Raw genomic sequence first — 22354 nt, 5'->3', positions numbered from 1 at the left:
CTGGAAACGAGGGAGGTTCAACCTGATTTCCCTGGTGCGGAGGGAGCAGCCCCCGTGTGCCCAGACCGCCGCGGGGCACCCTGAGAGCTGGGCCCCCTGCTCAGCCGGGCGAGTCAAGTCGGCCCTTCCCCACCACCAGCTGCTGACGCCTCTGTCCTCCTGGCGTTGATGCTAATCCGTGTGGTTTTCCTCCCTCTGGAAAAGGGGCTTTTCTCCCAGCTGGAGATGCTAGCAGCATCTTTCCAGGCTAGGCACAGGGTGCTGCTCCCCACCACCCTCTTGGGAATGAGATGCCACGGACTGGAAAATCCTGCCCTGGCTTGGCTGAGTCCCCATCCCGGGACAAAACTCCCAGGGCCAGGAAAGCGTGGAGGTTGAAAAGCGATTACATGCACGGTACATACACATATATATATGAATATGTGTCTGCATATGGCAAAGGAGCCCTGGCCACTCACGCTGCTACTGGGGCGGTTATGGTGATGCTGGTGATGATATCGCATCCCCATGATGATATCCCATCCCCACAGTGATTTCCCATCCCTATGATGGCTCCCCTTCCAACAATTTCCCATCCCAACAATGATATTTTGGGGGGTAGGTGATTTTCGTGTCCGAGGGGAAAGGATGAGGCTGGCACCGGTGACCCTGCCATGCTGACACGTGTGTGCTGCCCCGTCCTGCCTCAGAGTCGGGGATGGAAGGGTCTGGGGTATTTTTGAGTTGTTTTTGTCCTCCCCCTTCCTGTCCCAAGGGGCAACTGCTGCTCCCAGCTATGGTGGAACCGTACCGGTACTGTGTGGCCATGATGGGCAGCCCGTGGGGTGAGCCTGGGTGGGGGTCCGCAGGTGGTACTTGTGGGGGTTGCTCCTAGTGGGATGGGCGATGCTGGTACTGGGAGTACCAGTACGAGCATAGGGTGGGGATGCTGGTACCACGGCAGGGATGCTGGTACCAGTGCTGGCACAGGGTGGGGATGCCAGTCCTGGGGCTGTGATGTTGGTGCTGGGGTGAACCAGGGTGCTGGTGCTGGTACTGGGACAGTGATGCTGGTACCAGCACAGTGATGGTGGTACTGGGGCAGTGATGGCGGTACTGGGCGGTGTTGGCCGAACTGGGGCGGTACTGGGCGGTGTTGGCCGTACTGGGGTGGTGTTGGCCGTACTGGGGCGGTGTTGGCCGTACTGGTGGGTGTTGGCCGAACTGGGGCGGTGATGGCCGAACTGGGGCGGTGTTGGCCGTACTGGGGCGGTACTGGGCGGTGTTGGCCGTACTGGGGCGGTACTGGGCGGTGTTGGCCGAACTGGGGCGGTACTGGGCGGCGATGGCGGTACCGGTGGGTGTTGGCGGTGCCGGTTCCGGGGCTGTTGTACCCACTCCTAACCGCCAGGGGGCGCAACAGCCTCAGGCGCTGCCGGGCGGTGGGCGTTGCCTCTCAGCGGAGGGGGCGTGGTCTGTTCACTGGGGGCGGGGCCTCGGTGCGGTTTCGCCGGCGTGGACGGCGGCCGCGCGGGGTCAAGGTGGCGGAAGCGGAAGTGGCGTTTGACGGGCGGGGGGACCGGCGCCATCGCCATCATGGTGGGCAGAGGGGCCTGCCGCGTACCGGACCGGTGAGTGCGTCTCCCCTGTCTTGTCCTCACGCAGCTCCGCGGCTTTCTCCAGGCCTAGGGGCCTTCCGGGAGCTGCCCCGGCTCTCTGCGGCGGCGTGGGGCCCGGTGCTGCCGGCAGCCGCGGGGCCCGGCCGGGCCCTGACAGCGGCGGCGCTCCGTGGCTCATTACATTGAACGTATGGCAGCCCTCGGGCAGCGGGGAGCCGTAGCTTAAAGCTTGGGGGACTTCGGGGTGGGGGGGTGAGGGTCCCCGGGCCTGGGGGTTTTGAGGGTCCCCGGGCGGGGGGGCGGCGGGGCCGGTCCCCGGTTCAGCCGTTTAACGTCTCCGTGTTGCGGGTTTTAGGTGGACTGACTATCTCCCGCTGGGCAGGAGGATGCCGGGCACCCGCTTCATTGCCTTCAAGGTCCCCCTGAAGCAGGTAAGTACTTGCTGATGCTCTGGGACTGTTTGAGGTGGAAAGGGGCCACGGGAAAGTATCACTTTGTGGAGAATCAATGAGCGAATTCCTTCCAAAAACGAGAAGGAGTGTCACTAGGTCATTTTGTTGTTTATTTTTGGTAACTGGATCATAACCTGCGGGAAAGAGGAGCACAGCACGGTAGCTGCTGTTTGAGCAGACAGAGCGTGTGACAGGATGGCAGTGGCATTCATGCTGTGGGGGTGACCAGGAATGGCTTCTGGGGGTCTCTGGCAGCTTTCTGGGTGCCAGCAGCACCGCCCAGGCAGCCCGGATACAAGGAGGTCTGTGCGGGTCGGCCCTGTTAGGGCAGGAGGGGTGCTGCGGGCAGCCCCTGCTGGCACTGCCAGGTGCCCAGGGGCTGTGCATCCCAATGAATGCAGTGCCAGAGCTGAGTTGTGGGAGCGGAGGCTGTGAGGGGTCAGTGTGGCAGCACTGCTGCCCACCCGGCTGTGCCTGGAGGTCCCTGCCACTGCGTGCTGGTGTTGTCCCACAAACGGGGTTCGTTTACCCAATGTGCAAACCAATAACACACAGAGTCAAGGTATTTTCAGACTAATTTCATTGAGGCACATGAATGGGTGCCTGTCTCAAGACAGCACACCTTTGTCTTAAAAATCCTCACATTTATGTACTTAATACATATTCATTGTTACTTTCCTTAATGATTGGTTCTTCTTCTTCACCCCTCATGTAAATTAGTGCACAGACTCAGTCTTCTTCCTTCATTGCCTTCTTTTGAGTAGGTGGTCAATGAGTTGGTGACCACAATATCCCCCTGTAGGAATTACCTTTTACCTACTTCCCTAATCTTGGCAGTTCCAAGCAGTTCTTCAAGGTTTATTGATCAGACCACAATCCATTACCTTTTCTGACATAAACATAAAGCCCCATTGTCTAGTAGTTAGTTCCTAAACCCTAAATCATGTCTAGTTATTGTTTCCCTATTTTAAATATTAACTGATGGGGGCTCTACACAGGACTTTAGCAGCTCCCTGGTTATTTCAATCATATTATACATATTAATTGATAACACTGGGGCAAGCTCTGCTCCAGAGTGGTTTGAGTGCAGCAGTTACGCCTAAAACAAATACTGTGGGTCATGTCCATGGGGGTTGCGGAGCTTGTGATGGGGAGCAGTGCTGTTTGCTCACCTCCGTTTGAGCTGCAAGCCGATTTTATAGCACATTTGTCATGCTGCAGTGTTTTGCCACAGTATGAAACCTCCAGTCAGTCCTGGAAAGCCTCAGGTGAACAGTCCCAAAGCAGTGAGGGCCTGAGCACATCCTGGTTTGGCTCAGTGTAACTTGTGCGTCAGTCTCCATCTGCCTTTGCTCCTTGCCTGCGTCTTTCTCTTTGAAGGGATGAGCTTTGGGAGGTTCTGGAGCATGAACTTCTTCCCACCAGTCGCAATGGACCTGCATTTAATGTCTGCTCTTAAACGTTATATCCCCTCAGAGCTTTGATCAGAACCTTCATCCAGAGGAGAGATTTTCCCCTCGTGACCTCATTAAGAAAATCAAAGAGCAGAAGGAAGAGCTGGGCTTGATCATCGACCTGACATACACAACTCGCTACTACGGGCCAGAGGTCAGTCTTGGTCTTACTGTCAGGGGAGTGAAGCTCTGTGTAAGCCCTGATATTGCTGATAAAGTGGAAGATGTTTCTTGCAAGAAGATAACTTTAAAGAGTGTGATGCACTTGAATTCTCCGGCAGGGGATCTCTAATTGATAAGAAATCTCTAATTGATAAGAATACTCGTGCTTTTTCTGGAAATTATTGACTGACTTTCTTGTAGGAGCTCCCAGCCACACTCTGCTACTCAAAGATCTTGACAATGGGACATGAAATACCAAACAGGCACACCATTTTTCAATTCAAATGCGTTGTAAAAAAGTTTTTGAGAGACAACAAAGACAATGGTAAGTGTGGATTTCCCTTACATTGCTGTTGTTGGGAAGGGCACTGCAGGCTTGGAGGCCAGGGATGTTTTAATGAACAGCGTGAATTTTTTTTTCCTTCTCTTGGCATGTGAATGTCAGGGCAGTAAGGTTGGTTTGTTATGGTAAAGGAATTCATGCTGGCGCTCTGATAATTTGGCAGCAAGTCGAGTTTTAATTGAGTTTGAGACTCCATATCTAGACTGGCTGTAAATACTGATTGCTTTTTTGGTAGCAGTGTAAGCAGCAAGCTGTTAGTGCTTGGGAAATGTGGGATAGCTTTTTGTGGAGCTTTTAAATACATCCTCCCTGCAGTGAGCTGTGTGACCGTGCAGATGAGTCACAGAATTAAATGAGTTAATGAGCTGAATTGGTGGCGCTAATTAGACATAAATATAGTGATGTTGCGTGATCGTTTCTGTTGATTTACACTGGTGTCGCTGTTGGAGGGCGAATGCAAATGGGCTTGTTCTGGTGGGATTTTGGAGAAAAAGCACTTAAATATAACCTGATTGTTGTGCGTTACAGATAAACTCATCGGAGTTCATTGCACGCATGGCTTGAACAGAACTGGCTACCTGGTTTGTAGGTGAGTCGTCCTTAGTCAAACTGAATTAAGTGGTAGCATTGCCAGCTTCTTGTTGCTCTAGGAGGAAATAGTGTTGCACCAGTAAAACAAGAGTCAAGTGATCTGCGTAGTCCCAGACTTGCAAGGATTTAAAGCTTTTCAGCTTCGGGAAGGTGGTTGTTAGGGGGCACTTTTTATCCCTGATTTCAGCAGACCAAATGCTGGTACTTCATTCTGGCATGTAAATAGAAGCTCTAAAAACTTCCCAGTTACTCTTTCTTTTTGAATCATCGCTAACCTGACAATGTTTCCATAGTTAATTGTGTAATTAGAGCTTTCTTGCTGATCTGTTCAGGTACCTGATTGATGTTGAAGGAATGGACCCAAATACTGCAATAGAGTGTACGTATGTGTATGTTCTTGTTCGATGTGAAATGTTTATCGTGGACTTGTGGTTTTAGATGGCCAAAAGGTTTGGGCTAGCTCCAGGGAGGTAACTGTGCTTTAGCTGTGTGTGTGTGTGTTTTCCTGTCGTGTAGAATGGGAGCTGGAGGAGGGGAGGTGTTGGGGGTTCTTTGAGGTAATTGGAAAGAAGAAATTAAGTTTATGGCCTGACTGTGGAGCTAACCACAGTTGAGTGAACATGGCGGGGGACACTGAGCACAGGTTGAATCGAGCTGTGCTGCAGCTCTGCCTGCGTGTCTGCCTTGTGACAGGCTGTCGTGCAAAGAGTGGTGTCCTGAGTGGAATCACCCTATGTGACCTGAGTGTTGGAAGTATTGGTTGAAGGGGTTAAAACCCTTCTAAAGGGTTTAAGTGCTCTGCAGCCCCAAAGATGACTTGTACAGAGCGTCGTCGTAACTCAGACCCGTCTCTCTCCAGTGTTCAACAGAGCTCGAGGGCATCCTATAGAGAGAACCAACTATATCCAAGATCTTCGGAAAAGATCTGTAAAAAAGTAAGTCTTTTTGTGTGCATGAGTGACTGCATATGCCCAGGGAGAGCTGCTGTCAAGCAACAGATGTTAAATGTGACTAGCTCGTAGGAAGGGAGGTGGAACGGGTCAGTGGGTACGAAGGAAGGTGGGCATTTGGAAGACCTGGGTTTAAAGATCTCCACAGGCCTGCTGCCCTTCCTTTTTTCAGGGAACGGTGATGCAAAGGGGTGGGTTTTGTAGGTGTAGAAGAGCTGTTGTGATTACTTGGTGAATGGTTTGTGGACACAGTCAAGACATACAGAATTCTTCTTAAGGAACTGCGGACTAAAGAATTTGGGTTCGGGCCCCTTCAAAGAAAAAGCCGGCGCTACACCAAACACTAAAAAGCAGATGGCCAAACATCATCCGCATCGTTCGAACCAATCCCCCTTAGCGGTACCCAGGTAGGTTTTTGCTTCTTGCCTCTGTGCATGCTGTTCAGCTGAACAGACGGAACAAAAAGAGCTGCTTTCTCACTTTTAAGAAACTTAAACTTGGATTTTTATAAGCTGCAACTCTCACAAGAGAGCACCCATTGCCTTGCTATCTCTGCCGTGGGGGAAAAAACCTCCCTGAAACTTGTCTAGAGCCTATGTTGAAGTGTTCCTTGTGTCTGCAGCAGCAACGCTCTTTGCCTCTGAAGAACATACTTGTGCCTGTAGATGCAGAGTAACGTAACTGACAGTGTTGGCACTAGTTCCCAGTGGGGCTGAAAGGTTCTCAAGCTGTTTGAGAGGTTTCGGGGCCAAGAGGACTTTGAATTGGGTGCCAAGCGAGGCAGCTCTTCCCTGAGAGTGAAGCAGTAACTCTCTTTCTGTTCCTAGGCTCCTCCCGTCTCAGCAGGGATGGCAGGGGAACAGTGAATGCAGGTAAAGAGCTTCCTCTTGACCTGGGGCGCGCGTCCTGGATGGGAGATGACCTCTGGCAGCTTCTAGCTGTGGGGGAGCTCCGAAACCGTCTTGGGAGCAGATGTGTGGTAGCCAGTGCCTGCTTCTGGTGGAGCAGTGGGTCGTTCAGCCCCGCTCTTCAGGGGCGTGCAAAATGTTTCCTGCTGAAAAGTTCCCTTACTGTAGGAAATAAGCTGCTAGCTGGGTGTTCTTCCTGGGTGTCGCATTGTTCAGGCTGTAGCAAAAGGGCCTGGGTGAATGTGGAGGGACCGAGGGGATTCACAACCGGCCCTTTCAGGTTCAGCGTACAGAGAGACTGAACGGGGCCGTGACTTCTCCTGGTACTGACTTCTGAATTTTTCTTCCAGAAACTCCAGCAGCGCCAAGAAAAACCGCAGGCGAGGCGCCAAGGCGCAGGCACAACACCAGGAGCTGGTGCGTGAGCACGGAGCGATGGAGCAAAGGCAGCCACGCAGTTTGGCAGCGAGGAACTGTTGGGTTTCGTTGCCCACTAAGGAGCGGCACAAAGGACTGTCCTTTCCCGCCCAGAGCTCCCACCTCTGCCCATCCCAGGAAACTCGAGCGGCCAGGAGACGCAGGCGCCGGCATAAGAAACCTGTTGTGACGGCGTAGGGAACGTTGTACGCAACAGAAACCTGTCCAGGGCTGCGTCTTCACCCCGGAGGAGCTCTGAGATGTGTCTCTCACTGCTTGAACGAGCGGCTTTGCTGCCGTAACTTCCACCAGCAGTTGGGAACTGCAAATGCAGATGTTCTTAATCTTAACACAGCTCTTTTTTAAAATTTTTTTTCCTCCCTGCCCTATCCTGTCCTTGATACTTTTACAAACCTCACAGAAATTTTTTAATCCTATGTCGTAGCGGAGTCATAGCTCTGCTCCTTGAGGGATGTGGAGAATAAACGTGGACACACACGCAGCTGGAATAATCCTAAAGAAACATCCTCTAGAGCGTCCCTTTAACCTTCAACAAAAAGGGCTTTTCCTTGATTTCCTCGATACATAACAAGAAATAAGATTCGGCCTGAAACTAGGTGATTTTTTTTTTTTTTCACTTTTCACCCGCTTTTGCTAAAGTAAATTTCCGCAGTGCGTAAACCTCGAGCCCTGGTTGTGGAGCAGTTCTTCCCCCCACCCCACCCCCCCCCCAGCATGGGCCTGACGACCCCTGCAGGATGCGCTTCGGCTCTCACCCGAGCGGAGGGTTGTTGGGCGGTGGCCTTGAGCCACGCGACCGGTCCGTTTTGGGGTGAGAACGGGTGTTTTCGGGGTAAGAGAGCGGTGCAGCCGGGAAGGGAGCTGCCCCTTTAAGGGTCAGGGCGGCCTCTGACGTCATGACGCCGGGCTTTCCGCTAAGGGAAAGGAAGCGGCACCTCGGTCGGGCGGAAGCGGGAGGTGGCTGCGTCGTGCCCGGATGTCGCGGCGCCTTTTGATTGGCTGCTGAAAGCGGGGGGGCGGGGCGGCGCTGTCTGCCTTCGGCAACAACCCGGAAGCGCTGAGGGGAGGCGGCGGGTGGCGGCGCCTTCCCGGTGGCAGGTCAGGGCCGGGCCCGGGCACTGGGGTCTGCGGGGGGACCCTTCCTCGCTTGAGGGGCCAGGGACTGGAGGGAAGGCTGCTTTGGGGATGGGAGGGGGCAATTTCTGTCCTGGGGGACCGGGTCGTCTCGTATCGGGGTTCCCTTCGTGGGGCTCCAGCCAGGGGGGCTCTGTCTGTGGGTAATTTTCCCTTTAGGAAGTAGGATCCGTTTTGGGGCTCCCCTTGCTCTGTTGTGGGGAGCTGGGAGCCCGTGGGGGCTTTGGTTGGGGGATCTGCTTCTTTTAGAGGGGAAGGGCGGGGGGGGGGGGGCTGTTCTGGGAGAACAGATAGTGCTGGAGGGCTTCTTTACTCTCCCTTACAGGGGAGGGGCTGTGGGAGTTCTGGAGAGCTCTGGTTTGGAGGGTGGAGTGGGTCGTCTTCTCTCTTGGTGGGCAATGGTTGGGGGGGGTCTGTAGTTTGGGGGCTAGCAGCTCAGGGTGAGTGGTTTGGGTGCTGTCTTTATCTTGAGGGCTGCTGTGGGAATTAGAGGGGGAGCCCTGAGTTGGGAGCTCCAGGAGTTACAGTGTGTGAGTGGTGTCTGTTTTCTCCTGGGGGAGAAGGACTGTGGAACTTGGCGGGGGGGCTTTGGTTTGGGGAGATGGCTCAGAGCTCTGGCTTGGGAGAGCAATTGAACCCATCCCGCCCAGTAGAAACATCAGTGAGGAGCAGAAGCTGAAGCCCACTCTGAGCTGTGGTTCTGTCACACCCCATAAGTGAGCGCTTTGACACGGCAGCCTCTGGCAGGACCGAATCTCACAGCCCTTATTTAGGGCAAGAGGCCTGTGGAGGCTCTTCCAGGATATGGGCTGTGAAATGTGGGCTTGCCTGCCTTAAAAAAGGGGCTTCTGCTCGAAGGTAGCCCTAGAAAGGCAACTCCTCTGCCAGTTGGGATCCTCAGGCAGTGCCTAGCTCAGCTTGGGACCTTTCCTCCATTTTTAGGAAGGAGCCACAGTAAATCATGATGTTGTGTATGTGGCAGTCACATTGCTGGAAGGCTTGCAAGGTGCTCTGGATTCAGCGCTGTGATTTCATAGAGAGTTTAACCCTTATGCCGGTCTGGGAGGGCTTTTCCAAGGGAAAACTGCTTTTGGTGCGGGGGAAAGAGCATTGTGGAGCATTTCTGGGCTTGCTGCCCCTCAAACAGTCTTGACGCTTCCTCTGCTTCGAATTTATCGGCTTGTGCCATGGGGCTGTGGGTGAGAAGGGGTTTGTTGGAGCCAAGTAGGAATCAGACGCATGGATCAGGTCGAGGTGCATTCCTGGGGTGACGGGCGTGCCTCCTGCAGCACGGGGGAGAGAGGGATCGCAACTGTGCCCGGGCGAGAGCAATTTGGGATTGAGCTTGTTGGGTAAGGACAGATCTGCTGAGCAGCAGCGGCTGGAAGGTTGGCCTTCAGCTCCATCCGCTTCTCACTGCTGTGTAAGCAAAGTGGTGAATGCTGCAGTGTTGAAACCCAGTGTAAAGCTGCTTCTGCTCGAGTCTGAATGAAACACTTTGGCCATCTCAGCCCAGACTAGTGACCAGCACTTGTTCTGTTGTGTGGAGAGACAATTGGGAAGGAAGTGCTGCTTTGGGTAGGATGTGGATGGGTCAAACCCTAGCTTGAAATCGGTTACCAAGGACTGAACTAGAATTTGTGGCTGCCTTTCAGGTAATAAAGCTAAATATCCAAGCACTGTGCCCAAAAAGAGCTGGACTTCTCCCAGATTCCTCCCTCAGGACTGAGCTTGGCCCATGTATTAAATGCTTTTCTGCTGAGGGGAGGTGATTTCTGTCAAGGAAAGACAGTCCTGAGGAAACTGGATGAGTTACCTGGTTTACACTGGTTTTGATGCACTTGACTTTACTCCCACCACAGAGTTCGTCAGCCTTGCGGCAGCTTTGATGTGTGTCATTATGCCTGACCAAGCCGACGTCAGCCTCCCGCCGGAGGAGCGAGTACGAAGACTGATCCAGGTGGGAAGTGCTGTAGAAGTGAATGAGGACATCCCACCACGACGCTACTACCGCTCCGGAGTGGAAATTCTCCGCATGGCAACTGTTTACTCGGAGGAAGGCAATATCGAGCATGCCTTTATTTTGTACAACAAATACATCACGTAAGAGCAGCATTGCTTCGTTTGCAAGTAACCTGCGTCGATACAAGGGGTTGTGGGTTTGGTGTTGCATGTTTTGAGCATGTCTAAACACTGCGAGGCCTTGCTGAGCTGGAAGAACTGGGTTCTGTCCAGAGCTCTGCTCCTTTTGAATTTCGATTCCCACAGAGGTGAGGATGCAACTGGTTAGACTGACGAGGAGATGTCATAAAGGTGTGAGGTACAAACCCACAAATGCTGCTCACCTCTTTGGAGGAGGGTTGTAGAAGTTCCCTTTGAAACCAGGCTGATCTTGTATTCCTCTGTCCCTCTGCTAGTGGAGACTCTTGTCAGCAGGAGGGAGGTTTTGTCTCCCTGCATGTCAAAGCTTCCTGGTGTTTTATCACCGCAGAGTGGCTAGATTGGCCTCGATTGTCGCTAGGTTGGCCGTGACATCATACGGATCAGCAAGGATCCATGGTAGAGGATCTTGGTATCGGGTGTCTACCTGGAAAGGATCTAGGCTGGTTGGTGGTTTCTCTAATAAACTGCCTTTGGAGGGGAAGCCTGCTTTATGCTTAAGTTACTACGGCCTCTTACAGCAGGTGGTGAGTTCCTTCTTCAGGTGGAGGGACCGGTTGTAGGTTTAGTTTTACTTGTCAGGTAGAATATAATCCCTCCCCGAAACACACACTCATATACCCAAGCCATTCGTTGGAGGGATGTGGGGAAGAGTTCTGGGTTGAAAGAACCTGATCCCAATCAACTGGTGAGTTTCTTGGGTACTGAGTGCCCTTCTAGAAAGCCCCAGATCATATATAAACCCAGCCAACACCCTGTTTGGTGTTTCAGCTACCAGGTCTCCAGCTGTAGGGTCTACATTCTGTGTAGGCAAGTGCTGAGCCACATATTCTCGCTGTCATCTCCTCAGCTGCCCAGAAATGAGACATCTTGGGTCTGAAACCCCGCTGCTGTGCCTGCCGAGCCAAAGCGTACGCCGTGCTAACGCGGTGACATGGTGTCAGGTCTGGATTACGTCTGAGCAGCCCAGAGTATGACTGGAGCAAACGTGCCCTTCTGTGTAGCTGTGCCTGTGGGTGCTTAAAGGGCTGAAAACTGTGATCCTCAGAAAATATCCCAACGGCACAGAGATTCCTGTTCCTATAGGTTTTTTGACCAAAAGCCTGTCCCTCCGGCTTTTGCCCAGTGCCACTCTGGTATGGTCTCTGCTGTGCCCACGCTACCTGCTTATCCAGAATGTGGTTGGCATCTCTGTGGACATTTTCTCTCCCTGCCCCCATGTGCAGGGTTCCTGCCCCTTAAATCCAATGCATTTTTCTCTGATTAGCTTTGCTTCCCGCCTTGCACTTCCTGAGCTTTTATGGGCATTGTAGCGAGTGCCCTGGGAGGCTGCACAGGGAGCTGGGAAGTGTAAAACCCTCGGGAAGATTTCCAGGCTGGTTACATAGCTGGGGCCAAAGGAGAAAGTGATTAACTAAACAAATGAACTAAAAGCACCTTTGCTGTTTCATTATAGCAGTGATAGGTGCTGGCATGTTTTCTCTCCAGCAGCTTTCAAATGCTCGTGGTGTTTACGTTAGCCTGGCTGCTGGGCTACCTGGAAGGTGAAAAAACCTTCCCTTGGTGTGATTTCTCCAGTGCTGATGAATATGAACTGTTGCCCTGGATTGTCCAAAGATACAAATTTAACGTCATGGTCTCATTTCTTTAAATGAAGATCTGAAGCTGTAGCTCAAGTGGTAAGCTTGATGGATGGTTTTCTAGATGTCCTTCCCCAAGGGGCATGATCCAGAAGGCAAGAGCAGGGCACTGGTAATTGGAGTCTCTCACGGGACTTGCTCTGCTCTCCCCTTTCTAGGAAGGGGACTGGAATTCTTCCCCCAGTGCTTCAGCCCACATTTGCAGTTTGTGCTGTGGCTGTCCTTTCTCAGAGCCCGGCTCCCTGCCGGAGTGTATGGCCTAGTGTGGGCGCTTTCTGCATCAGTCTGTGCCTTTGGGAAGGGGAGGACTCCAGCCCTGAGAAGTACTTCAGAGGTTTTTAGCATGGTGTGTTTGGTGGGAGTGAGCGCATCGTCCTTGGGAGCGAGGTGTGGTCTGTGTAGCTTTAGGAAGGTGGTTTTCTCTTTATTTCCCTATACAGCACTCCCCAAGGCTGACCTCAAGGTCTGAATTACACAATGAGACTTGTGTCTTGGTGCCTGATTTGGACAGCCGTCGGCTTTGAGACAGTGTTGTCTAGTCATGGGCTAATCTCAAGATGGATCTGCACTGGGATTCCCATTGAGGCAGCCATTTTCCTGCTTGGCCTTCAGCCACCTGCTTGATCTTGTGCAGGTCGTTTGGCTGCACAGCAATGATCTTTCCCATGGGGAGACAAAGCTTGTTGCCCAGCCCTTGTTGGGGGGGCAGGAGGGTGGCACGGCTATCTCTAAGAATAACCAGTCTGGACTTTTAACACATGCGTCTTGTCACCTTGTAAGACACCTGCTTGCTTGTCTTCTTGAACAGCTTCTTCTGTGTTGATCTGAGTGGATGTTTTCCTTGAATCGCCATCAGGCACACGTTTGATTTTGCTAGAGCCAAATAAGAAAGAAAAAAAAATAAGATGGGAATTTTCTTTGGTGTTTGGGCTCCTGGTTTGCCTGCGTGGCTGTGAGCTGCTAGGATTGGCTCCAGGGGTTTGCGTGGGGTGTTGCAAGGGACTCAAGAAATGCCGGCTTGGCATGCATGCCGTAGCAGTGCTTAAAAATAGCCTGTGATGTGGCTGCTCAGTGCCAAACAGCTGCTGCTCATAGTGGACTCGGGAGCATGCGGAGGTTTCAACAAGCCCAAAACTCCTCGCGTTTCAGTCTTGCCAAGCCTCAGCTGGGCTGTCGATAGGAAATGTGAACTGTTCCTGCCCTTCCCCTGCCTCCAACCCCAGCCTGCTGCTGCCTGGTTTTGCCCCAAAGTTTTCCTCTGGCTGCCTGAGTCCTCATCTCATCCTGCTGCCCACTTTTTCCCCCCTTCCTGACTTGTGGAAACCCAGCTGTCTCTGCTGGTTTTTCCATCCTCCCCAGGCCAGCATCTGCTCTTAATCCTTCTTAATTAATCCCTTCCATTTTAATCTGCTAGCTGTTGGCAATGATCACAGCCTTGTTTTGTCTCCTCGACACAGTGACCTACTTCACAACCACCAGCCAGGAGTGGGGACCTTGCTCGGTGTTTCGGATTGAGCGACAGCTTCTCTGTGGCTCCGGGCTGTGACGTGGTTATGCTGATCCTGCGGTCTCTGGCGAGAGCATCCTCACGCTCTCCGTGGCAACCAGGAGCCTTTGTGGGTTGCAAAAAGTCCTTCCTTTTCCCAGAGGACTAAGGTTTTGAAGCAGCTGGGTTTATTTACTGCACACACAGAGGCTTCTCAGCATGAAGAGTGTTCTCACTGTGTCCCCCCTGAGTTTTTCCCGCTTGGCTCTGCTTGGTTGGTTTGTGATGCTCCCTGGGGCATGGTCTAGTCCTCACTACCTTATTACTTGTGCCTGGGCATGAAGCTTCTATCTAAAGGAGCTGGAGAGCATCCTCCTTCAGATGCTAAAGTGGTGTAGCAAAGAGCCACGAAGGAGGGCAGGGTTTTTTGCGTTATGCCCACAGGCTTTGTGGACACTCGGAGCACATACAGCTCCACTTGCAGGAGACAAGGACTCAGCTAAGCTCACCGTGAGCTCACTCTGAGCACGCAGTCAGCAAGTGTGCCACTGGGGACTTGTTTGCAGAGGTAACTCGGGGATGGCTCAAACCTGGGGAGCCTCATAGAGCTGAGCCGGCATGAATTGCGCCATGTCTGCAGGCTTTTCACCGTGTTCTAGTGCTTGCAGTACTCTTTCTCTGCATCTTCACCACTGTGTGCTGCAGACCTCCCTGGAAGGGGGGAACAGTTATTGCGTTTGTAGAGGAGCCAAAGATTAACCTGTTCGTAGTTGTGCTGGGAGCGGGATGATGTTGAGCTCAGTCTTGATTTCCCTCCCAGAATTCTGCACAGAAATAGCCCTGCTGCCTGAAATATTGCCCTGACCTTCTGGGGTGGTCGGGCCACAGAGCCAAAAGGCTTCTGATGCAGCAGCTGGGGATGTTGCGAACTTGCTTTTAGCTTACCTGCAAGTTTTTCCTTTTCAAGGTCTGAATTAATTTCCCGATCTCTTGCACAAACTGTTTGTTCCTCTGTACAGAAGGACAGTGTGAGCACTGAGTCAGCCGAGTCCTTGAACTTGTGTGTAATCCCCTTGGATGCTTGCAGAGGTGTAGGCAGGTGCCCAAGGACCTTCTGAATCACTGTCAGTGTCCTTGGTGTTTTAGACCGGCTTATTAATGTTTCTGTTCAAAACAGATATATTTATCCCTGAGGATCATCTCCAAAGTCCAGGTGGAAGAAAAATCTCCTGTGTGAGGCGCTCCCCTGGGACTGAGCGAGATCTCCAGTGTCTCATGAAGAGCTCAGAAGGCCATTATATGATGGAGGGTTTCCTGCAGAAAGGCAGATGACTGTCCTGACTGTGGGGAGCACAAGGCCCAGGAGGTGGCGGAGCAAGGGAACAGTGCTGGAAGGGAACTATGTGTACCCCCAAAATGTCACTTGCTATCTTGTATTTGTCCCTTTCTGCTGTGATTCAGAAGTGCAGTTTCTCTCCTGTGTTTGCAGGCTCTTCATTGAGAAGCTGCCACAGCACCGTGATTACAAAACTGCTGTCATACCCGAAAAGAGGGAGACGGTGAAAGTAAGTAGTAGCATTTCCAAGTCTTCAGTGGCTGCTGTCAAATGTTTTGGGGTCGTCAACTTTGGGTTTTCATGGCTCTGGGATGAGCGATCCACACAAACGCTGAGAAGCCTTGGCTTGACCAGGCAGTCGTGACCCCTTGGGAGTTATGGTTTGGGGGATTCTTACCCCGTTACGCTTGCACTGGGCTGGCTGTGGTTGTCCAATTTACTTTCTGTTGAGCACTGGGGTGTCCTTTCTTTCCTGTTAAACTCCTTGCTTTTTAAAGACCACATGGCTTTTCTGTGCATGGTGGCTGGATGTTCCATGTGGTGTTCCTCAAGGGATTTGCCAGGGGATCCTTGGAGATTGCTCAGAGCCACAAGAAGCTACCGCTCCTCTGCTCAAAATTGACCAGAAGAGCAAAGGACAATGCTGCCTAAGCTCATGCTCAGTGTTGTCGGCAGTGCTGTCTGTGCAACCCAGCTACAACATGCCTGTCTGCAGCCTGTCAGCCTGTCTGCGCGTGGTGGTGGAGCTGCTTGGCCCTTCCTACCTCATGAGCAAGTGGATGGTTTATAATCTCTGGGTGCTACATGTCCATTGATTCTCGCATCTGTTCAGGTCTTGTTTTTCTTGCCTTGGGGCTATCGCACTCATATGACTGTGTTTCCTCCCTTCAGAAACTGAAAGAAGTAGCCTTCCCCAGAGCTGAAGAGCTCAAGGAGGAGCTATTAAAGAGGTACGCCAAGGACTATGCTAAGTACAAGGAGCAGAAGGTGAGTGAGAGGAGACAGGAGGCCTGTGCTCCCCAGAAGACCCTCAGCCACCAAGGTTTGGAAGAGGGCAGGTCTCCAGGGCTCCCTGGATGCTTTGAAATATGAAGTCTGGGTAGCCCCAGCTTGCAGGGTCCAGCCTCATCACCTGCAGCACAGGGCTGTCCCAATAATATGTCTGCTGCCATTATGCAGGTGAATCTGTCAGGCCTCCTTGTATCTCTTCTTTGTGCATCCTGGAGGCAGTCTGAGCTGGGATTGTTGGTTGGTTGGTTTTTTTCTCTTTGTCACAACATGAAGTCTAGGTCTTATGATCCAGAAACTCAGCAGGCAGTTGGTAACAGCATGGGCAAGGATCTGGGGTTTTGTGGGCTAAGCAGAAAACTCTGCAGTCCGTTTTGCTGCAGACAGGTGCAATTTTTGAGATGGGATAGAGGGAAATTAACCTGGAATTATATTTCTGTGGAAGAGGGAGGGTAAGGCAGCAGTTTTACTGCCCTGGTCTAGTTGGCTGTCCTGATGGAAGTGCGGATCTCTGTTTTGCAAGCTGAAGCTTCCTTGCAGGGAGTGCTGTTTGCTGGTTACCTTTTGCAGACCCTTTAGGAGTAGTCTGGGATTGCTGAGGGTCTGCAGTGCATAGGCTTCGTATTCTGCCTTGGGCTAGCATTCCCCTGTTTGCTGATGTTGGCGTGTTTCTCCTTGCAGAAGCAGGAGGAAGAGGAATTTGCACGCAACTTGGCTTTGCAGCAACAGCTGGAAGAGGAGAGAAATCGGGTAGCCCTGATGAAGCAGCAGCAGGCAGAGCAAGAGCAGTTTCATGCCTTCGAGGAGATGATTCGACGACAGGAGCTGGAGAAGGAACGTCTAAGGATAGTGCAGGAATTTGGAAAGCCAGAGCCAAGTCCTGAGTCTCTGGATGGACCCCTCATCCCTGGCGTGGAAAAGCCCCCAACTGATTTAATCCCAAAGGTTCCCGTCTCTCCAGTTGACCCCGCAAGTCCATCAGCAGGGACTGTCTCATCCAAACCTCCTGTTGTGGACAGATCTTTGAAACCTAGTGCTTTGGGGAGCACGGAAAACAGTTAGTACATCTCAGTGCACCCTTCTCCCTTGCTGGGGCTGAGCCAAATGTGGCCGAGGAGCTGATTTGTCTGGAACGTTCTTGGAAGTATCTGATCATGGCTCCATCCCTTCTGGGGGTTTGGCCTTCCAAGTCACTGAATGTTCTCCCCGTTGTCCAGTAAAGGTTTGCAGGGCTGGGGAGAACTGTCTCCTCTTGGGAATTGGTCCCCCATCATTCTCCAGCCCAGTCTCTGCTGGTCTAGATTCTACAACCTGTTTGGCTTTTTCTAGATCCAAATATGTGTTGGAGATTGGGGTTTAGTTACTGGCTAGGCTGACCGAATTCTCCTATTCTGCCAAATATGGCTCCAAAATACTGATTGGGACATTTCCAAATGACCAGTGACACATTTTACTTTAAATTACATTTTGTAAGTGTTTGTGGTTACATTTTCGTTAACAAAATCCTAGGTTTTTGACATGCTGCTGAAGGTTTCTTTCTCTCTCTATGTGTCTCTTTCCCTGCTATGAAAGAGGTAGCGACTGTGCTTTATGAAGTGTCACAGTGACTTCATATATCTGCAACTGCCATTGTAAGGGTAGACATTAGAGTAGTTAATGTTTCCAGGCTGGATTTTTTCTGTCTAGTCCCTTCAGATACTCACCTGAGGGACCATTTCTCCAGCATCCCTGACTGTCATTGCTGATTGTGCTCCCATTCTCCCCACAGATGCAAGTATGGATGTCCTTCGCCAGGTCATTGTCCCTAGGGAGCTCTGCCAGAAATTCCTCCAGCTGGCTGATGCCAATACAGTCCGGGGTGTGGAGACATGTGGGATCCTCTGCGGTAAGCTGGTAAGGTGGTAATCCTAATTAAGACCCTGGAAGTGGTGCAGGGGCCTTTTGTCAAGGTGTGCAATAGCCTTGTAAATGGCTAGAGGACCCGACTATTGCTACAGAAGGCTGTTGTGCAGTTTCACTGATGACTAGGCTTTCATGTGAGCATTAGGGATGATCTGCCTCTCCTTTTCCTCCCTTTTACATTAGGATTTCTGCACAGTGAATGAGGTGCCGGCCACCAAGTTCCTGTGGGTATTCAGCTTCCCCTCTCCTGTTGAAGGCTGTCTGCTGGGTACCTGCTTCAAGCACTCCCGCGTTGCCAGTGATAGGCAGCTCCAGTGACTTGTCCTTTTGGTACCAGCAGGACTGAGGTGTCCCAGCTATGAACTAGGACCCTCACCCAGACAAGGCTGTGCAAACACCAACTGGAGGCAGTCCTCCCCCAAAAGAGTTTCCGTGTACAGGTTTCTATTGGCACCTCCAGCCTATCCCCTGTGTCACTTGGGGCTGCTTTGCTTGCAGAAGTTTGCTTTGAAATGAAGTTGTTTGATGTAGCAACTTTCTGCAATCCAGCTGCTTCCAGACACTTGCTGATCATTTAATTATGAGGCATCATCTTGTAGTGAGTAGAGAGATTCGCTTTCGTGGGTGTCCAGGACTTCTCTGAGCTCTTGCAGGTGCTCTGCATGGCGGAGAAGATGAAACAGAAAGCAGTGGGTCATGCTTAGACTCAGAAAATCCTGCAACCCGTTTGTCAGTAACTTGCAGTTACCATTTCTGTGACCTGTAAATGGACGGTAGATGCATCCGCGGGCTTGTTTCCAGAGCTGCCGTTCCCCTGGCTGGGCCCCTGAGTGATGAATGCAGAAGTACTGCGTTCCCAAAGCTTAGGAAATTACCTTTGCACCAGTGGGCGGCAGCAGCGTTTCCTGCTTCTGGGGTGTCCGGTGGGTAACAGCCTCCCTGTGCTGCCTTGCAGATGAGGAACGAGTTCACGATAACCCACGTCATTGTTCCCAAGCAGTACGGAGGCCCCGATTATTGCAACACGGAGAATGAGGAGGAGCTCTTCGTGATCCAGGATCAGCACGGCCTTGTTACGCTAGGCTGGATCCATGTGAGTCTCTTGTTCCTGTTTCACTTCCCGACTGGCCTTGCATTCAGCTGGGAGGGAGAGGGGTGCGTGGAGCAGGGTGATGGAAGAGAATTTACTGCAGGAGATGCCATGAAGCAGGCAGCATCCTCTGGATTTCGCCCTCTGGTGCAGTCTCAGTCACTACTCACGCTGCTGGAGAAATCCAGATCTGTTTGAAGTTTAGGTCCCTTCCTAAAGCATCAGGCCCTTTGAAATTGAGATATTTGGCATGAAGCTCATGTTTTATCCAGCTAAAAGCTGACTCCAGAGGCACTGTTGGGGCATCCCAAGTTTCTGCTGTCAGCACAGGGCCTCTCCTGTGATGCATCCCTGTAGTAGTGCTGCTTTTCACAGACAGCTGTGTGCTGCTCTGCTGTGGGATGTGCCAGTTCCAGATTCCTCCGCTGGCTTCAGCGCTGCCCTGCTGCCTGTCCCCGCGGAGCCTTTGGCAGTCGGATTGGTGCCAAGCAAAATGTTTGGTGCTGCTGAGTAATCTCTCGAAAGCAGCAGCTGCCTCACAGGCTTTGACAAATAAATGCCTGCTGCGTGTGTCTGATACGTGCGGGGTGTCTGCTTTTGGTGTTAACTCTTCAGTGACGGCCCTGCGACATCCAGGCACCCTCAGGAATCCCTTTGACCTTTCTGCTGGTCTTGGCAACAAAAACTTAAAAGCAAAAGGGGAAAGACCTTTCAGCACGAGTTAGGCTGTGAAATCTAGCTGTCAGACAGAGTTTGGTAAGGTGGTAGCTGTCTGTGATCGTATAACCCTTGGCCATCCTGGTGGAATGTGATATCTTGAAGTGCCTTGGCAGTATGTTATGCGCCTGGTGATGCTGTGCATTAGGCATAGCTGCACTTCAGAAACACGTGAAGTGCTCTGCAGGGAGACATGCATGAAAGCAAGGACAGCGTTGTGCCTTAAAGTTTGACTTTCCATGGGACACGGCCAGTAATGTAGAGCTGCTTCTGTACCTATTCCAAATAGAAAAGAGGAGCAGATGTTTTGGGACAATCCAAAGGCATTTTCAGTGTGCAAGCATGTCCTGTGGGCTATCTGAGGAGCTGTGTCTCTTCTCTATTACAACCTTCCTTTGGCAGATGCAGTCCCTTTGGACTAGTTCTCCAACCCTGCTGGAACTTCCTCTCTTTTATGCTGCCCTGTGTTTCAGACTCACCCCACGCAGACAGCCTTCCTCTCCAGCGTCGACCTGCACACGCACTGCTCCTACCAGATGATGTTGCCAGAGTCCATTGCTATTGTGTGTTCTCCGAAATACCAGGAGTAAGTATGGATGTGGGGTAGGGAAGGCCTTTCCCTCTGCCTGTGCTGCCCAACCAAAAGGTTGGACAGGAGGTCTAGCTTCTTCAGAAGGTACTGAAGCTCTGTTTACCACAACCCTTCCTCTATCAGATTCCTGGTGTGGGAGTAAAATGTCAAGTCACACAATGAAAGCTTTACCAAAAGAGGCTGGAAGAGCATGTGTGATTTGACAGCTCTTCTGAGCTGCTTTGGGGGGATCGTGTCTGGGCCATGGTTGCCCACCCGTGAAAGGAGACCAGTCTGCAGCCATAGGGCTGGGGAGAGGAGTGTCCTGGGCAGAGGAGAGTCCCGCAGCACGCATCTCTGCTCTCACTCAAGATGAGCAGACTCAGGCGTGCTCCTTGAAACACAGAAGGAGGTGTTTTTATTTGCAGAGGCTTGAGCTACACAGAGCTTGTCTTTTTACTCTAGGACAGGGTTTTTCAAGCTGACGGAGCATGGTCTGGAGGAGATCTCTTCCTGCCGGCAGAAAGGATTCCACCCGCACTCCAAAGACCCCCCTCTCTTCACTGTAAGTCACGCCACGAGGCGGTGGGGGCTGTAGGACCGCGAGTCAGCGTATTGGACAATTCACTTGAATTTATATCTGTGGTGAGGTACTAGGCTGTGACCCAGGACAGGAGGGTCAGCCTGGCAGGGGCTTGTCTTTTCCTAGGGTTGGGGTGCGAAAGCTTTCTAACTTGTTAGCATGTGTTGGAGGTGCGATGCGGAGCACTTCTGTGCGGAAACAGGTCAAGGCAGCGGCAAAGGCATGTAATTGAGAGAGATAGATTTGTATTTGTGTCCTGCTATGGTCTCTGTGTGGCACTGGGCAGGGCACTAGTTCCTGGTCTGAGAGGGCTGTTCTGTGAAGGATGCTGGGTGCAGGTTGTGTCAGGAGGTAGAGGAGACTCATCTGAGCTCTGGGAACATCTGAATAACCCCCTGTCCCCTCTTTCTCTTCCCCTCTCTTCCAGACCTGCAATCATGTGTCAGTAGTCGAGAGAGACGTGGTCCTGATGGATCTCCGATAGGCCTCTTGCCTTAACCACTTACAGAAAACCAACTACCTTCCTTCTAGGCCTAGAGAATTTTTGTTTTTCCTCCTGTAGCAGATGATTTCTACCGTGTAGTGACCCTTCCCCTTTCTCCCCCAATAATCACGGTGAAATCGGTACCCTGACCTCAGTGGGAGCACGTGAAACCTCAGTGCCTGGTGTCAGGCTGGTGAAGTGGTGCTGAGGTTCAGGGTGTGGGGAAAAGCTAACTGGAAATTCAAAGACAGAAGCTAACACTGAAGCAATTGTTTAATACTCTAATCTATGGCTTGAACAGCTGCTTGGGGTGGTTCCCCGTGATTTGCTGCAACCATGAGGTGCAGAAACCTCTTCAAGTGCTTTCCAAAGTGGGACTTGCCCGAATTAACCCATGCTTTGTTTTGCCTCTCTCTCTGGGTTGCTGTGGTCTCAGTGCAGCTGGCTGGAGTAGACAAGTCTTTGCTATAGTTTAAGATTAAACCTTCCTAAGCCCTCTCACTCCACGCAAGAGCTTATTGCCGCTGAGTTGGAGTGAGTTCTGCTTGCTGTTACTCAGGTCTTTGCCTGGTGAGGTAAGAAGGGGCCCCACCTCCTTTGGGGACCCCCATTTCCGCGTTTCAGGGGAGAAGGTGCCTGGACGCGGCACTGCTTTGCACAAGCTGCTTCATTCCAGCAGACGTGAGGGATGTCTTGTTACTTTATTCCTTTTCCTGGATGGGAGATTTGCTCCGGCATTTGGGCTGCCCAGTGAGAGCTTGGGTTTGACTTGCTGCTGTTGTTACCGTGGAGGAGGCTCTCGGTCTCTTGGCTGCAGTGCTGTCGTGTGAAGGCTCTGTAAGGCCATCACCTCTCCGAGACAGGACTCCAGCAGGTTTTGCCGCTTCAGTCCTCAAAGATCACAGCGCCCGATTGCCTCTGCACTTCTCAAAACAGTATGAAGTCTGTCCTTGCCAAAAACAAGCACTCTGTGATGTCGACATTATGCGGTACACCAGCCAGGGACCTCTTCCGAATTACTTTCCTCGGATGCCGAGCAGCGATTTTCCTTCCCTGCCCTATCCGTGCTGAGCCTTCACCCTCACTTCTGCTGGCGTTGAAAGCAAAGAAGCAGTATTGAAAGGTGGAAGGCATCTGGCCTCAAAGGGCTGAGCGTGATCCACAACATCTCCACATCCTCTGGCAGGATGCTCTAATGATCAGCACATGGCTGTGCGGGGAGGGGAAGAAGGCTGGAGTTGCCTTCCCACCTGGCATGCATACATACATGTTCTATATGTCAAGTCCTTGTACTTCCACATACAAAATTCTTTGGTGTACAGTTTAACACAGATGGATTGTATTATC

The 22354-nt window shown here is 51.9% G+C and overlaps 2 protein-coding genes across 4 annotated transcripts; both read left to right on the top strand.

The window, feature by feature from the left end:
* Positions 1–1496: 1496 nt before the first annotated feature.
* Positions 1497–7562, top strand: DUSP11 (dual specificity phosphatase 11). 2 transcript variants are annotated; one of them, XM_075043679.1, is made up of 10 exons: positions 1497–1610; positions 1954–2029; positions 3527–3658; positions 3868–3991; positions 4538–4598; positions 4933–4979; positions 5460–5535; positions 5829–5957; positions 6378–6422; positions 6809–7562. In XM_075043679.1, exons 1-10 carry the CDS (start codon positions 1576–1578, stop codon positions 7071–7073), a joined length of 990 nt encoding a protein of 329 aa, XP_074899780.1. In that variant the 5' UTR covers positions 1497–1575; the 3' UTR covers positions 7074–7562. The 2 variants fall into 2 exon arrangements, with proteins under 2 accessions (XP_074899780.1, XP_074899782.1); XM_075043681.1 differs by lacking the exon at positions 6378–6422.
* Positions 7352–22351, top strand: STAMBP (STAM binding protein). 2 transcript variants are annotated; one of them, XM_075043677.1, is made up of 10 exons: positions 7352–7492; positions 9893–10133; positions 14806–14881; positions 15544–15639; positions 16342–16717; positions 17429–17553; positions 18518–18655; positions 19843–19955; positions 20406–20505; positions 20951–22351. In XM_075043677.1, exons 2-10 carry the CDS (start codon positions 9919–9921, stop codon positions 21005–21007), a joined length of 1296 nt encoding a protein of 431 aa, XP_074899778.1. In that variant the 5' UTR covers positions 7352–7492; positions 9893–9918; the 3' UTR covers positions 21008–22351. The 2 variants fall into 2 exon arrangements, with proteins under 2 accessions (XP_074899778.1, XP_074899777.1); XM_075043676.1 differs by lacking the exon at positions 7352–7492 and adding an exon at positions 7890–7994 and having other exon boundaries at positions 20951–22350.
* The last annotated feature ends 3 nt before the right edge of the window (positions 22352–22354 follow it).

Source organism: Buteo buteo, chromosome 12 (assembly GCF_964188355.1).
Source record: "Buteo buteo chromosome 12, bButBut1.hap1.1, whole genome shotgun sequence".
Taxonomy (NCBI): Eukaryota; Metazoa; Chordata; class Aves; order Accipitriformes; family Accipitridae; genus Buteo; species Buteo buteo.
The sequence above is the reverse complement of the archived record's forward strand: the minus strand, read 5'-3'. Positions and strand labels throughout refer to the sequence as shown.